This window comes from Pelophylax lessonae, assembly GCF_965119305.1.
Source record: "Pelophylax lessonae genome assembly, chromosome: 10".
In the NCBI taxonomy this organism is placed as follows: Eukaryota; Metazoa; Chordata; class Amphibia; order Anura; family Ranidae; genus Pelophylax; species Pelophylax lessonae.
Genome location: NC_138777.1, coordinates 236,763,417 through 236,780,786, shown reverse-complemented (window position 1 = coordinate 236,780,786; position 17,370 = coordinate 236,763,417). Strand labels below are relative to the sequence as shown.

At 46.8% G+C, this 17,370-nt stretch overlaps 1 protein-coding gene across 1 annotated transcript; it reads left to right on the top strand.

Moving 5' to 3' along the window:
* The first annotated feature begins 3,303 nt into the window (after positions 1-3,303).
* CYB5B (cytochrome b5 type B) lies at positions 3,304-16,565 on the top strand. Its single transcript, XM_082270557.1, has 5 exons — positions 3,304-3,523; positions 6,594-6,722; positions 9,188-9,214; positions 13,047-13,081; positions 15,958-16,565. Exons 1-5 carry the CDS (start codon positions 3,386-3,388, stop codon positions 16,043-16,045), a joined length of 417 nt encoding a protein of 138 aa, XP_082126683.1. The 5' UTR covers positions 3,304-3,385; the 3' UTR covers positions 16,046-16,565.
* Positions 16,566-17,370: the final 805 nt, after the last annotated feature.

Sequence of the window (17,370 nt, the reverse complement as noted above, 5' to 3'; positions counted from 1 at the left end):
ACCCCTGAACTCTGTGCGTTACCCTATCCTGACCCCTGAACTCTGTGCGTTACCTTATCCTGACCCCTGAACTCTGTGCGTTACCCTATCCTGACCCCTGAACTCTGTGCGTTACCTTATCCTGACCTCTGAACTCTGTGCGTTACCTTATCCTGACCTCTGAACTCTGTGTGTTACCTTATCCTGACCCCTGAACTCTGTGCGTTACCTTATCCTGACCCCTGAGCACTGTGTGTTACCTTATCCTGACCCCTGAACTCTGTGCGTTACCTTATCCTGACCCCTGAACTCTGTGCGTTACCCTATCCTGACCCCTGAACTCTGTGCGTTACCTTATCCTGACCTCTGAACTCTGTGCGTTACCTTATCCTGACCCCTGAACTCTGTGTGTTACCTTATCCTGACCCCTGAACTTTGTGAGTTACCTTATCCTGACCCCTGAACTTTTGTAATCTGACAATGCCACCACTGATTTTGAAATTCGACCAACCAAGCCCCTCATTTCACCTCATGTTGCTATGAAATGTAGTGGCCGGGAATATTCTTTTCTTTTCAGGTCACATCTCATGCGCACTTCTTTTTTTGGATTATATTTCTTGCATGATTCTCCCTTCAGTGATTAGAAATTAATTTATTTCTCTAACAATTTCCAACATACCCGATCACTCAAATTCAATGGCCACCACGAAAGTCAGCTGTTGCTGCAGCAGCACTAATGGTGCAAAATTTGAACGAAAATTCATAATAACTTTGTTTGAAAGAACATTTGTTTGGAATTCGACCTAACTGCCATTTTTGAACTGATGGTTGCGTTGTGTGGTGAGTTGGACCCTTTGTATCCTCCTCCTATCCCTTCCGTATTGAGATGTATTGTAATTGTACTGTTCCCCTTTATATTGTAAAGTGCTGCATAAACTGTTGGCGGTGTATAATAATAATAATATTAACTGGTTGCAGCAGGCTGCCACTCCCAGGCAAATCGTCGTAGCTGTACGTCGCTCTTATACACGCGGCTAGGGGGCGAGCGTGTGCCGCCGGTGGTGCGCTCCTGCCCCCACTCATTAGCGGAGAAGCCGATGCACGAGGCAAGAGGCTCTGATTGCCGCCTGACACCCACGATCGCTCCCCGCTGAGAGAGAAGAACGGTCGGATGTTGTAATCACATCTGACCGTTCTTCTCCCTGGAATGATGACAGAGCTCCTGTGATCCTTCTATATAGGATCACAGGTCTCTATGGTCATTTCAGAAGCCACGCCCCCCCTCCACAGTTAGAATCACTCCCCTAGGCTCACATTTAACCCCTTGATCACCCATCACGTTAACCCCTTCCCTGCCAGTGCCATTTTTTAAATATTTTTAGCACTGATTACTGTAGTAATGTCACTGGTCCCCCCAAAAGAGTCAAAAATGTCAGTTAGGGGTCCGATCTGTCCGCCGCAATGTCATAGTTGCCAACATTTAAAAAATGTTTCCAGGGACACTTTGCAGCACAGCTATCAATTACCACACCCACATCCATGAAGCTCCGTCCACTCTGCATAATTAATCTCTCCTTTTTATCAGATTATAGGGTCTACTCAATAAAGAGAGAATTACAGGAAATTAAAAAGGGAATTTCAAATTTAAGGCCACAGTAGCAGAGTTGGAATAATTCTCCCATTCAGCTGCACTACTTCTGCGTAGTGCAGCTATGGGCAGCCCGATTAACAGGCGCTTCCAGGGACAATATAAATTACCTGGGACAGGCTCCGTTTTGCAGGGACTGTCCCAGGAAAAAAGGGACAGTTGGCAAGTATGCAATGTCGCAGTCCCGCAAAAAATTGCAGATCGCCGCCGTTACTAGTAAAAAATAAAAATTACATAAACCTCTTTGTAGACGCGATAACGTTTGCGCAAACCAATCAAAATACTCTTATTGCGATTTTTGTTTACCAAAGATATGTAGCAGAAAACAAATTGGCCTAAAATGTTAAAACATTTTGATTCTTAACTTTTTTTGCGAATGTCATATAGGAAGAATGTGAGAAAATTGTTTTTTTTTTTTTTTCAGAAATGTCGCTCTTTTTTTGTTTATAGCGCAAAAAATAAAAATCGCACAGGTGATCAAATACCACCAAAAGAAAGCTCTGTTTGTGGGGGATAAAGGGACATCAATTTTATTTGGGTACAGCATCGCACGACCGCGCAATTATCCGTTAAAGTAACGCAGTGCCAAATCGCAAAATATGGCCTGGTCAGGAAGGGGGTAAAATCTTCCGGTCTTAAAGTGGTTAAAAATACGCTCATTGAGAATTTTTTTTGTCAAAGACATGTAGCTAAATACATTTTGGCCTAAATATATGACAAAAATTGAATATATTGAATATTTTTTAACTGTCAAAGTAGAAAATGTTAATTTTTTCGCAAAATTTTCACAGTTTTTTTATTAATATCGCAAAAAAATGAAAATCGCATAGGTGATCAAATACCACCAAAAGAAAGCTCTGTTTGTGGGAAAAAAAGGACGTAAATTTGGTTTGGGTAAAGCGTTGCATGACCGCGCAATTGTCTGTTAAAGTCGCGCAGTGTCAAGTTGCAAAAAGTGGCCTGGACATAAAGCAGGAAAATCCTCCAGGGCTGTAGTGGTAATAATTATGTACTGTTTTTATATATATATATATATATATATATATATATATATATATATATATATATATTACATATATTATATATATATATATATATATACAGTATATATATATATTTTTTTCATTGTATTTTCTTTCTCATTTAACTGTTACCTTGTACTCCTGTAATTTTTATAATTTTCTTCATTTTCCTAACTGTTGTTACATGTACCAAGCAATGAGTCAGAAGTAACAAATATTTGTAAATGTTATTGTTGAAATTGTAAAATTCCAATAAAAATTTTAAAGTTAAAAAAAAAAAAAAAATGATGTACTGCTGAGTTTACAGTTCCTGGCTCCTGGGATATAGGACTGATAATTTTACTATACAGTTATAATAATTTAGGGGGAGAAAATGTACTCTGGATGATAAACTTGTATTTTTAGTACTATAAATAAATAAATATGTCAGCGCAGCACCCAAATCTGACTCATACTTGATAAGTCAAATCCGCAGCTGCCCACCTCCAACATGGCCGCTCCGTAAACCAAGACGTTCTTACGTCTATCCGTCTATCCGTCAGTGGCCTGAAAGCACGGCTCCCTCCTATTGGCTAACACCCCACCACGCGGTCCTCGCTCGCGGCCGGGGATTGGCTGTCACCTTGGAGACCTCACCAGTGTCTGTGAGCCGAGAGTGAGGCGTCCACTCGGACGGAAGCCGGCGGCGGTCACGTTTGGCTTCGTGTTACGTAACGCTTTCACTGTCACACCGGCAATGGCGAACGAGGACGGCGGACAGGACCCGGAGGTGACTTACTACACCCTGGAGGAGGTGCAGAAGAGGAACTCCAGCAAGGAGCTGTGGTTGGTCATCCATGGCCGGGTCTATGATATCACCAGCTTTGTGGAGGAGGTGAGGGGGCTGACAGGACATGGGGGGGGATGGGTGGAAGGACCAATGTTTTGGCAGGTCCAATGTTTTGGCTAATTGAAGAATCGGTCGCCAACGCTTCGCCGTTTGGTGGCAGTTTGCGTCCTGTTTGACTGCGTTTGCCAATAAAGTTGGTTGAAAATGGCGGCGCGTGCGCCCTGCCCCCTTCCCTGAAAAATGGGGCTCAGCGCTCGTCTTATACAAACTGCGACTGAAGCCGAACGTCCCTGTTTATACCAATGCTAAACCGCCGCCGCGTTATTTACACGTAAACCATGTTTTATTTATTTTTTTCGTGCTTCTTTAACCGCTCGCCGTCCAGCGTACAACACGTATATAAAATCCCGGGCGGAATATCCTAATCCTAATATAATTTTTTTTCTATATTAGTGACCACTTTTTTCTTTGTGGCGCCCTTTAAGAGATTTCAGATGCCGGAAGGCGGGCTTTTGGGTCATATGACTGCTGTGATTGGTGGTCACATGATCAAATAAAAGCTCCCGATTGCAAGTATGCATCTGCGCCGACTACCGTGCTGGGAGTGCGCTCTCCTGGCGGTAAGCGGGTTTACACATGCCGCCGCTCAGCGTTCAGTCCCGCCCCCTCCAGGAGGCCGCATATATGCGCGCTGTCAGCCCCATGGAGTTATAGCGCTCAGTAGGCGCCACCCACCCATCATCAGTCCACCAGGGAGCTCAGGACTCCGGCAGGCAGCGTTCATTTCGTAGACTAAAATATTTTTATAGATGAGATGAACACTATATTAGTCGACTAAAATGGGACTAAAACTATTTTGATGACTGAGATGGGACTAAAACAATCGGTGGGGGGGGGGGGGATATTACATGAAGCACACAGTAGGGCACATCACAAAAGTAAGGGGGGGGGGGGTAGGGTATATTAAGCTGAGCGGACCGCAGGGCACATTACATGGGGGGAGGGGGAGAAGGGCATATTAAGTTGAGCAGACAGCAGGGCATATTACATGGGGCACACAGTAGGGCACATTGCATTGGGGGGGGGGGGGGGGGGGGTAGGGTATATTAAGCTGAGCGGACAGTAGGGCACATTATATGGGGTACACTACACAATAGGGCACATTACATGGGGGGAGGGGGAGAAGGGCATATCACATGGGGCAGGGCACATTACATGGGGGGAGGGGGAGAAGGGCATATTACATGGGGGGAGGGGGAGAAGGGCATATCACATGGGGCAGGGCACATTACATTGGGGGGAGGGGGAGAAGGGCATATCACATGGGGCAGGGCATATCACATGGGGGGGAGGGGGAGAAGGGCATATTACATGGGGGGGGAGGGGGAGAAGGGCATATTACATGGGGCAGGGCACATTACATTGGGGGGAGAAGGGCATATTAAGTTGAGCAGACAGTATGGCATATTGCATGGGGCACATTACGTGGGGGGGAGGGGGAGAAGGGCACACGTTGAGCAGACAGCAGGGCATATTACATGGGGAGGGGGAGAAGGGCATATTACATGGGGCAGGGCACATTACAATGGGGGGGGGGAGGGGGAGAAGGGCATATTAAGTTGAGCAGACAGCAGGGCATATTTCATGGGGCACACAGTAGGGCACATTGCATTGGGGGGGGGGGGGGTAGGGTATATTAAGCTGAGCAGACAGTAGGGCACATTACATGGAGCACACAGGGGGGGAGGGGGAGAAGGGCACATTAAGTTGAGCAGACAGCAGGGCATATTACATGGGGCACACAGTAGGGCACATTGCATTGGGGGGGGGGGGGTAGGGTATATTAAGCTGAGCAGACAGTAGGGCACATTGGGGGGAGGGGGAGAAGGGCACATTAAGTTGAGCACACAGTAGGGCATATTAGGTTGAGCAGACAGTAGGCCACATTACACTAGCAGTGGTTTCCTTCATAGACAGAGCAACTCAAGGAAGCGGCTGTGATGAGTCCTCTTGAGGTGCTCTTTTCCCCGCTGGCCCCTCCTCCTCTCCATCCTAGGTGATGTCGCTCACAAGCACCTAGGATAAACAGGGATGGGGGGGGGGGGGGAGGTGTCAGTGGGGAACAGAGCGCCTCAGCTAGCTCCATGACAGCCGCTTCCCTTGCTAGCTCCATGACAGCCGCTTCCCTTGCTAGCTCCATCCCAGCCGCTTCCCTTGCTAGCTCCATGACAGCCGCTTCCCTTGCTAGCTCTGCATGTGTTGGCAGAGGGGATGCGATCCGCTCATCAGCTGCCTGCGGCTGAGAAACGATGAAGGAATATATATTATGGGAATGTGAAAAGGCGACATTCCCAGCCATGTGTGTTATACAGAAGATGTAAGAATAACCGTTTTCCTGCCTGCTCTGGAACACACAGTACAGAAAAGTGCAGGAGAGGATTAACAGACCTTGTGTAACTTTGTTGTGAAGCCTTATGTAAGCATTGGAGGCAAAGGACGCCCTGACAGTCACTGCCCTCTCTATGGGATGACACCCTGACACAGTCACTGCCCTCTCTATGGGATGACACCCTGACACAGTCACTGCCCTCTCTATGGGATTACAGGACAGGAAGGAGTCGGTGTTCCAAAATATTTCTCCTGCTGCTCCACTTTTTTGTTTTATGTGTTCTGTTCTCATTATTGTCTAATATTATGAAACTTTTAACCATGGCGATGTTGTATTTTTTTGTTTATGGATATATTTTGTAGCAGAAAGTAAAAAAAAAATGTTGCTTTTTTTTTTTTTTCAAAATTGTCGGCCTTTTTTTGCTTATAGCGAAAAAAAAAAAAATGCAGAGGTGATCAAATACCAAAAGAAAGCTCTATTTATTGGGGGGGGGGGAATGACTTTTTTTTATTTTTTTGGGTACAATGTCGCAGGACCACGCAGTTGTCAGTTAAAGTAACGCCGTGCTGTATTGCAAAAAAATGGCCTGGTCAGGAAGGGGGGGGGGGGGGTAAATCTTCCAGAGGTGAAGTGGTTACTCATTTTGTGAAGGTTATGAAATGTGTAGTGACCCTTGAAATCTGTCAGTTATGTTGGTGACGGGTTGTTCCTTCCTTGTATCCGCAGCACCCAGGCGGGGAAGAGGTCCTGTTTGAGCAGGCTGGAGCGGATGCCACAGAGAGCTTTGAGGATGTCGGCCATTCTGTTGATGCCAGGGAAATGCTGAAGCAGTATTACATTGGGGACCTGCACCCGGTAAGATAAAGGGAATCATGGCTGCTGCAGTACATGTGGGTCCAACGTGAGATTAAAAGCGTACAGGGGGGCAGCAGGGTGTGGTATGGGAGGTGGTCAGGAGGGCACATTACTAGGGGGTTGTCGGGAGGGGCGCATTACTAGGGGGTTGTCGGGAGGGGCGCATTACTAGGGGGTTGTCGGGAGGGGCGCATTACTAGGGGGTTGTCGGGAGGGGCGCATTACTAGGGGGTTGTCGGGAGGGGCGCATTACTAGGGGGTTGTCGGGAGGGGCGCATTACTAGGGGGCTGTCGGGAGGGGCGCATTACTAGGGGGCTGTCGGGAAGGGAGCATTACTAGGGGGCTGTCGGGAGGGGAGCATTACTAGGGGGCTGTCGGGAGGGGAGCATTACTAGGGGGCTGTCGGGAGGGGAGCATTACTAGGGGGCTGTCGGGAGGGGCACATTACTAGGGGGTTGTAGGGAGGGGCACATTACTAGGGGGTTGTCGGGAGGGGAGCATTACTAGGGGGTTGTCGGGAGGGGAGCATTACTAGGGGGTTGTTGGGAGGGGAGCATTACTAGGGGGTTGTCGGGAGGGGCGCAATACTAGGGGGTTGTCGGGAGGGGCGCATTACTAGGGGGTTGTCGGGAGGGGAGCATTACTAGGGGGTTGTCGGGAGGGGAGCATTACTAGGGGGTTGTCGGGAGGGGAGCATTACTAGGGGGTTGTCGGGAGGGGCGCATTACTAGGGGGTTGTCGGGAGGGGCGCATTACTAGGGGGTTGTCGGGAGGGGCGCAATTACTAGGGGGTTGTCGGGAGGGGCGCAATACTAGAGGGTTGTCTGGAGGGGCGCAATACTAGGGGGTTGTCGGGAGGGGCGCATTACTAGGGGGTTGTCGGGAGGGGCGCATTTCGTGAGGGGTGAGTACAGGGCACATTACACTAGCAGTGGTTTCCTTATATATGCAGAGCAACTGAGGGAAGCGGCTGTGATGAGTCCTCTGGAGGTGCTCTGTTCCCCGCTGGCCTCCTCCTTCTCCTCTCCATCCTAGGTGGTGTCTCATACAACATTCATTTACAGCTATATTGCACTTGAAGACATAAGCAAAAAACAGTCATGTCAGTAGCTCTGAATGCAGGAATAGCTCCAGTTACCAGATTCAAAGATGGCTGCAATGGGGGCCACGCATGTGTAGTACCTTGTGCGTCAAACGTCTTAGCTCCTCCCTACGCGTTTCATCATAAATTACGTCATCAAGGCCAATAATTTTACTTCGTTTTATTTATTTTTTTAAACTTGCCTTGACATACATATTAAGAGTCCTTACAAACAGATCCTGAGGCCTGCATTTGGGATATTTCTCACTTCTGTCTCCCAGCAAGGCCGTGCTAAACAGGAGCAGTGAGACGGATCAGAGTTCCGCTGCATTGATACTTTAAATGCAATGCAATTTTGAAATGCAACAAATTTGAAAATGAAATTGAAATGCAACAAATTAAAACCTGCCCCCCACCACTTCCTTATTGTGTGTTGGATTTGGTGTGGAAATTTGTCACATTCCGGTACAAATTCTGTTTGTTTGCTGCCATGGGTTTCAGGCATTGGGGTCCTAAATTTGCATAAAAAATACAGAATAGACTTTGCTAAAGAGGCTGCCTGATTTTCATCAAATTGTGTTTCCAATTTACTTTATAAATGTCACCCAGAATGAAGTGCCTGATGGGGAGTTACCCGGGTTTTTAAAGCGGTATTAAAACTAAAAAATGTCACACCGATCAGCCATAACATTATGACCACCCACCCAATACTGAGTATGGACCCCTTTTGCTAAAACAGTCCTGACCCATTGAGGAATGGACACCAAAGTAACATCCACATGAATGGGAGGAGCCAAGCTTTCCCAGCAGAACATTGCCCAAAGCATCGCACTGCCTCTGCCGACTTCCCTTCTTATACCGCATCCAGGTGCCATCTCTGCCCCGGGTAAGTGACGCCCCCGGCCATCCACATTCATCAGACCAGGCCATCTTCTTCCATTGCTCTGTAGTCCAGTTCTGATATTCATGTGACCATTGTAGAAGATTTTGGGTGTGGACACGGGTCACCTTCGGCTTCACAGCCCCATACACAACAAACTGCCATACCCATTTTTTTTTTTTTTTCCTGCTTTCACCACATCAACTTCCTGGACAACATGTTCACATGCTGCTTGTATTGAGATATTCCCTTTACCTGTCAGTGGTCATAATGTTATGGTTGATTGGTGTATATTGCAGCTTAAAGTGGTTCTAAAGGCTTTAAGGTAAGCTGGGAAAGGGGGGGGGGGGGGGGCTGCACTGAATGTATTAAGGTAAAAAGCATTCTACCTCTACAACCACTGAAAAATGACAGCTGTGTGTGTGTTGTATATATTTCACGTTGGAGCTGTTTTTTCTTTGTCATTAGAATTTTATTTATTTTTTGTATTTATTTTTTTACAGGATGATTTAAAAAACCACAGTAAAAAGGTGAGCACATTTCATATACTGTACATTATTACTGATACTTCCATGAGATGTAATGTTCTTTGGCAATTCTCTAAAGCGGACCTTTAGTCCCCGGTTCACACTTGTGCGATGTGGGAAGGCTGCGAATTCGCAGCCTGTTCCCGCATCGCAAACGCACCCCTGGCAGTTCACACTGCCATATGCGATACGCTGGGGGTGTCAATGAAATGTTAACGACACCCCCAGTTTGATCGAATATCGCAGTGCGATCTGACAGTTCGCACAGGATCGGATCGCACAAGTGTGAACCACTGTGCGATCCGATCCTGATGCGGCTGGAAAAAAGGGTCATGTGCATGTTTGGTGCACCTCCGATTGCATGTAATGAAGGAGCAGTGCGCTCCCAATTACATGCGATCGGCGCACTCGCAGAAGTGTGAACCGGCACTTAGTCATTTTTGTTCATCTTTCCATTTATTAAATCTTCTGCCCTTTTGTTGTTTTAACTTTGGATAAAAAAACATTATTTTTCTGCCAGTAAATACCTTATACAGCCCACTTCCTCTTTCTTGTCTGGTAATAAGCCTGGGGCTAGGCTAATGACATCATGCACAGCTCTCTCTCTCTGACTCTTGTGAGAGTTTGCTAGCAAGGGAGGAGGGATGAGTCAGAGGAGAGCCAATGAGAGCTGCAGAGCTGGAGGGGGCTGGATGAGGGTGGAGATTACAAGAGACTACATTGATCCATGAGTATTCATCAAGAGAGGAGAAATGTGCAGGCAAATAGTGGTATGTATGTATGTTTGTATGTATATGTGTGTATGTGTGTGTATATATATATATATATATATATATATATATATATATATATAATATAATGTGTGTGTATATGTATGTATGTATGTATGTATGTGTGTGTGTGTGTGTGTGTGTGTGATATGTATGTATGTATGTATGTGTATATATATATATATATATATATATATATATATATATATGTGTGTGTGTGTGTATATGTATATGTGTGTCTGTATCTACACTGCTGAAAAAAATTAAATGAACACTTTGAAAACACATCAGATCTCAATGGGGAAAAATCTCATGCTGGATATCTGTTTACCCGGCCATTAGCGGCCAGGAAATCTGTGTTGATCGGCTGCATTCGAGGCCAGAGGAGAGATTTGGGGTTTAATAGACCTCAGATCTCTCCATAAAGAGGACCTGTCATGGCCAATGCTGTCACAAGAGATGTTGTTCATCCCTTGTGATAGCAATAAAGTTAATAAAAAAAAATAAAGATAGTGTTTAAAAAAAAATAAAAAAAAAAGTTTTCAATGAAATAAAATTTTAAAGTGTCCCCATCCGACCCATGCTTATGCGCAAATGCGAATGCATAAGTTACTCCCCTATATGTAGACAGTGATCGCACCACACATGAGATATCGCCACAAACGGTGGAAGGCTCTACAATCCTCCTTCCCGCTACTCCCTAATACTGAGGAGGTTCTGTATGAGGACTTGGCACACTCGGATAAAGGTTTTGTACTTCCTGGTTTGTGCAGCCATACCTGATTAAAAAAAAATCTTCAGCAAAAAATGTGGTGAATCCTGCTGTCTTACCTCAACAAGACCTTGACTGTTCTGCTTAGACAATGATCCCATGGTTCCAGACCCTGCAGATAACAAGTTTGAATCCGTGTCTAAGGTGTCTTTTTCCATGGTAGGGACAGCCTGTGATTGCTACTGGGGGGTTCAAGCCTTACTGGTCTATGCTAAGCACATGACCGGTGTCCTCTATGCTGGTTCTTCTGCACCACTGCACTTGATCTCTGTCTAGAGGTGCTTCTGTGTGGAGAGGTTAGGAAAATCTCTCTGGCTGTTGTCCCGTCACGCTGGGGAGGAGTCCTGGACTTCCTCTCAGTTCCGGGGAAGTAGTCGTTGGAGGAAGCTGCCTATTATTCTTCCACAGCTCAGGGCAATTCGGCTTTCCCTTCAGCACTGGACCTCCCTGCGTGGGGGGGGTCTCCAGGTCAGGGTTCATCCATCAATCATCAAGGCGACACCAGAAGTTGGGCCACCCTCAGCGCAGCTCTTTGTGAATTGTGTAGAACGCCATGTTTCGGCCCTGTCAGTGGTGCATTATCCATGCATTGGAAGTTGTTGGCAAACTGACTTTTTAAGCCAATGTCTGGATCTTGAAGAATGGTCTCCCCACTGGAGAGGCTTTGGGCTCTAGGTCTTTAGTTGGATATACCTGATGTGGATCAATAATGTCCAGGTTCAATCCCAAGCTGGACAGATTTGTGGCCAGGACTAGGGATCCTTGGGCCATTGTGGTGGATGCCCTCATGACTCTGGGATCAGTTTAGTCTAATTTATGTAGCCCAACTCAAGTTCCTGCCTGCCGGCACTGGAGGATAGAGAAGGAAGACATCCCAGTGATCCTCATGCCACTGAATGGTCCCAAGCGGACATAGTTCTACAGACAGACTCTTAATGGGCCTTACCAGAGACTCCAGGCTTCATATCTCAATAACCTGTGCTCCATACCGCTTCATGGTTGCTGGCTTTAATGGCTTGGCTGTTGGAAGCCCAGGTCCTGAAAGACTGGTGACTTTAAGACTCTGTGGTCCCCACAACTGCATTGCCCATCCCTCTCCTCCCCTCCTTTTGCCCATTCATAGAAGCCTTTGTACTATGTGAACTCATTCATGAAATACAAAGGCTTCTGTGACTGGGAAGGGGGTGGGCATAGCTGCTGTGTGTGCTTCTCTCCTCTCACAGCTGGAGTTAGTCCTTTAGGAGTGTAATGAACCTGTCGCATATAAGTAATAGAGAAGTCCCGGAGGTGACATGCACCTAATTGGACTTAAAGCTGAGTTCCGCCCCCCCCCCCCCCCCAAAGTAAATAAATATATATATATATATATTTTTTTTTTTTAACACTCTGTCTACACCTATACAGCAACATTTAGATAATGTCATGTGTGGTCTTTGTAGTTTATGGTAAAATAGTGAAATACTATGCCAGATCTCGAAAGCAGGGAGGTTCCGTGCCAGCTGTGGGCATCTGAAGCCCTCTTCTCCCCATTTCCGGAATCGGTTCAGCTTGCTACCCAGCATGCACCTCCTGATCTCGCGCCTGCCCAGTAATGCCACTGTGTGGCGCTCTCTCCTTTCCTCTTTCCGGTCTGGAAATAATGGAAGATTTCATCATTAGGCAATTCAAATGGATTACTGGGATACATGACGCCGATATCCCAGCAGTCCTTGCGAATAGCCTAGTGTGAAATTTCGTCTAGGCGGCCGCAGCTCGAGGCCCTGCTAAAAAGAAAAAAAAAAAAAAAGGTATTTACTTTAAAAAAAAAATAAATAAAATTGCTATTTGTAAGGGCATTCTCTTTGTCCAGGAGATAATATTGCACATGTAGAAAATGGGTGGAGCTGCGCTTTAATTCATGGGGGTTGATTTGCTAGAACTGGAGATTGCAAAATCTAGTGCAGCTGTGCATAGAAACCAATTAGCTTCCAGGTTTTTTTGGTTAGCGCTTCATTGAACACGCTGAAGTTAGAAGCTGATTGGCTACCATGCACAGCTGCACCTGATTTTGCACACTCTAGTTTTAGTAAATTAACTCCATGGTGTGCCTGCACTTTCGCAAAGTTTTGGGAATTCAGGTTTTTGTTATTACTGAAACTTTCTCTTTAGTTGTAGCATTGTGAAATGTAAAGGGTTTAGCTCTCACTTTCTGTTTATTACCATTTTATATTAGATTTCTTAGTACCCATCAGATCTTTGACATGTTACAGCTGAACTTATACCATTTATTTTTAACTTCTTTTTTTTTTTTTAGGATATTTTGATCACAACATCTTCCAATTCCTCAAGGTAATGGTGGAAGTTTCATTATAAGTAATCAGTGGTTCTGAATCAACTCTTATCCTTTTATATATTGCAGAGATTATTTCAGTCTTAGGGCTCTTTCACACGGGCGGTCCGATCAGATCCGCCTGTCAGTTTTTTAGGCGGATCTGATCGGATGCCCCATTCAGCCCTATGGAGCAGCGGATGTCAGCGGTGACATGTCCGCTGACACCCGCTGCCATCTGCATCCGATCCTGTCCGTGAAATCCGGACGGATGAAAACCCTATTTTCCATCCGTCCTGGGGATCGGATCGGATGAGAGCGGACAGGTGGTCCGCTCTCATCCGATTCCCCATAGAGAGCAGCGGGGGCTGTGACACCTCCCTCTCCGCACTGCAAGCGGAGACGGAGCTGTCATCCACCGGCTCAGCGGGGATCGGTGGATTGATCCCCGATGAGAATTCCTAGGCGGATTGATCCCCTAGGGAGGCGGACCGTGTGAAAGAGCCCTTATTGAGGAGCTTCCACGGATATCTTTGACCCTTTAGCCCCGGTTCACATTTGTGCGATCGCATGTATATTCGTAGCGCACTGCTCCTAAATTGCATGCGATCTCATGTGCGGTGCAAATTTCAGCCATACACTTTGTATGGCTGAATTCGCACCGCATCCGCACTAAACTCGCACATGACGCTTTTTTTTATCCGCAGCAGAATGGGATCGCATAGTGGTTCACACTTGTGCGATCCGATGCTGTGCGAACTTGCAGATCGCACTGCGATATGCGATCGCAACTGGGGGTGTCGTTAACTTTTAATTGACACCCCCTGCGTATCGCATATGGCAGTGTGGACTGCCAGAGGTGCGGATGCGATGCGGGATCACACTGCATATTCGCAGCATTCCCGCATCGCACAAATGTGAACCGGCACTTAGAGTTTTTAGTATAATCCTTCACTCCCACTGCGCTTTTTCATGTTTGAAAAAACATAACTGCCACATTTTTGGCCACACACAAGAACGCACGTGTAATCCTCATTCGTTGAATGGACTGGTGCGCTGTTTACTGCACTGTCATGTGTTGGTAGGTCCATTAGCAAGGCATGAGATGCCCCTCCTCCCAATCACATTTACCACGGGTTACCAACATGCATGAAAATGCACATGCATAGATGTAAATCCAGCTTAAAAGTGGCACTTAAAGGATAGTTCACCTTTTGGAGCATTTTACACGCTACAGCCATATATTTAGGGATGTGGGGGACAGGTGCTCCAACACCTGTCCCCACATCCCCCGATTTCCCCAGTGACAGCGGGCAGGGATTCCTCTTCCCCCACACCCGCTATCAGGGTGTTGCGCCTTCCCTCCTCTCAAGCTTCTGCCAAGACGTCTACGCAGGATTGAGGCAGAAGGTATTCTGGTCATCTTAGTAGCTCTGGACTGGCCTCACCGGGCTTGGTATGCCAATCTGGTGCGGCTGGTCGCCGACGTTCCTTGGAAGCTTCCTCTAAGGGAGGATCTGCTGTCCCAAGGACCAATTTTCCATCTTGCTGAACGCCAGGTGCTGATGGATAGAGGTTTATCTGAGTCGGTGATTCCAAAGCTGTTAAAAGCTAGGAAATCTTCTTCTAGAAAGATCTACCATCGTACTTGGTCGGGGCTCCTTTTGCATGAATTACTGCATCAATGCGGCGTGGCATGGAGGCTATCAGCCTGTGGCAATGCTGAGGTGTTATGGAAGCCCAGGTTGGTTTTATAGCGGCCTTCAGCTCCTCTGCATTGTTGGGTCTGGTGTCTCTCATCTTCCTATTGACAATACTCCACAGATTCTCTATGGCAGTGGTCCTCAACCCTGGCCCTCAGGGCCCACTAACAGGCCAGGTTTGCAAGATAGCTGAAATGCATCCCAGGTGATATCATTTGCTGCTCAGTGATTGCAGTATTCTAGTCTGCATCACCCCAAGGTAATACTTAAAATCTGGCCTGTTAGTGGGCCCTGAGGACCGGAGTTGAGGACCACTGCTCTATGGGGTTTAGGTCAGGCGAGTTCCAATCAAGCACAGTGATCCCATGACCATGTGACCAGGTATTGGTAGGTTTGGCAGTGTGGGCGGTGCCAAGTCCTGCTGGAAAATGAAATCAGCATCTCCATAAAGCTGGTCAGCAGAGGGAAGCATGGAGAGCTCTAGAATTTCCTGCTAGAGGGCTGCGCTGACTTTGGACTTGATAAAACACAGTGGACCAACACCAGCAGATGACACGGCTCCCCAAATCATCACTGACTGTGGAAACTTCACACTGGACCTCATGCAACTTGGATTCTGAGCCTCTCCACTCCTCCTCCAGACTCTGGGACCTTCATTTCCAAATGAAATGCTAAATCTTCCACAGTCAGTGATGATTTGGGGAGCCATGTCCTCTGCTGGTGTTGGTCCACTGTGTTTTATCAAGTCCAAAGTAAGCGCAGCTCTCTAGCATTAAATTCCTCTGCTGACCAGCTTTATGGAGATGCGGATTTCATTTTCCAGCAATACCTTGCACCGCCCACACTGCCAAAACTACCAATACCTGGTCACATGATCATGGGATCACTGTGCTTGATTGGAAGTGGAAAGTCCAAAGTCAGCGCAAGCCACTCCTGAACCAGAGACAACGTCAGAAGTGTCTTACCTGGGCTAAGGAGAAAAAGGACTGGACTGTTGCTCAGTGGTCCAAATTCCTCTTTTCAGATTGAACAAAATTTTGCATTTCATTTGGAAATCATGGTCCCAGAGTCTGGAGGAGGAGTTGGGAGGCGCAGAATCCATGTCAGCAGCAAAACTCCCTCCCTTCACAGGACAAAAAGGTTCACGGTAATTTATTTATTTTTATTTTTTTTTTATTCTTCTCTCTCTGCAGTTCTTGGTCCAATTGGTTGATCCCCGCGGTGGCTGTCCTGATCCTGGGTTTCATGTACCGTTTCTACACTGCCGACAGCCGTTCCTGAGTACTGGCCACGCCGGGCCGGCGTTCCTCACGCACAAAGGAAATGAGCAGGATCTGGACCACAAGAGCGCTATCTGTCGTCTGTACCTCTGCCACGGGTCCAAATTGACATTGTTCGGAACCTCCTCATTCCAATTTGCTGACAAGACCTTTTATTCCATGCTGTGAGCCTGCGTTTTGTCTTTTTATCCCTGTCTAAACCTTGGATGTTTTTCTGGGACTCGGTAACGGAATCTGGCTGTCGGATTGTGTCACAGAGCATGCCTGTAGTTCTCCTCCTATCTCCATGTCAGGAGCCTTCCCTCTTTCTGATTTGTTCACCGTCTGCCTGTATTATTACTGTCTTACAGTAACGCCTTCTTTGGTGTGGTGAAGCCGTGAGTGCGTGTCGTCCATTGACCACCTCCACCCAGGTGCAGCTTTCTGCTGCGTCCAGCTTGGGTTGGATCAGTTTCTGATCTTGGGCAAGAATTTTATTATTATTATTAGTGTTGGACAGCGCTAAAAATTAATAAATAAAAATGAAATAAAATTGAAAAAAACTGTGTGAATAATCACTATGGGGTAGATGTACTAAAACTGGAGAGTGCAAAATCTGGTGCAGCAGTGTATGGCAGCCAATCAGCTTCCAACTTCAGCTTCTTCAATTAGGCTTTGACAATAAAACCTGGAAGCTGATTGGTTTCTATGCAGAGCTGCATCAGATTTTGCACGCTCCAGTTTTAGTAAATCAACCCCTGTGTGCCCTAATGTGCAAATTTAGGCCCCTTTCAAACGGCGATCCAATCCGGTCCCTGACAGTTTTTCAGGCGGACCTGATCGGATGCTCCATGCATCCCTATGGGGCAGCGAGTTTCAGTGGTGACATCTCCGCTGCTATCCGATTCCGATCCTGTCCGTGAAATCCAGACCGATGGAAACCCTATTTTCCATCCGTCTGGAGGATCGGATCGGATGAGAACGGACAGGCGGTCCACTTTCATCTGATCTCCCCATAGAGGAGAGCGGGGATCTGACGGCTCCGTCTCTGCACACAGAACGGAGACAGAGCTGTCATTCGCCTGCTCAGCGGATCAATCCCCCGCTGAGCAGAACGGACTCCGAAAGGGGCCTAACTCTGTGAATAATCATTATGGGGGAGATGTACTAAAAGCGGAGAGTGCAAAATCTGGTGCAGCTGTGTACTGCAGCCAATCAGCTTCTAACTTCAGCTTCTTCAATTAAGCTTTGACAATAAAACCTGGAAGCTGATTGGTTTCTATGCAGAGCTGCATCAGATTTTGCACTCTCCAGTTTTAGTAAATCAACCCCTGTGTGTCCCAATGT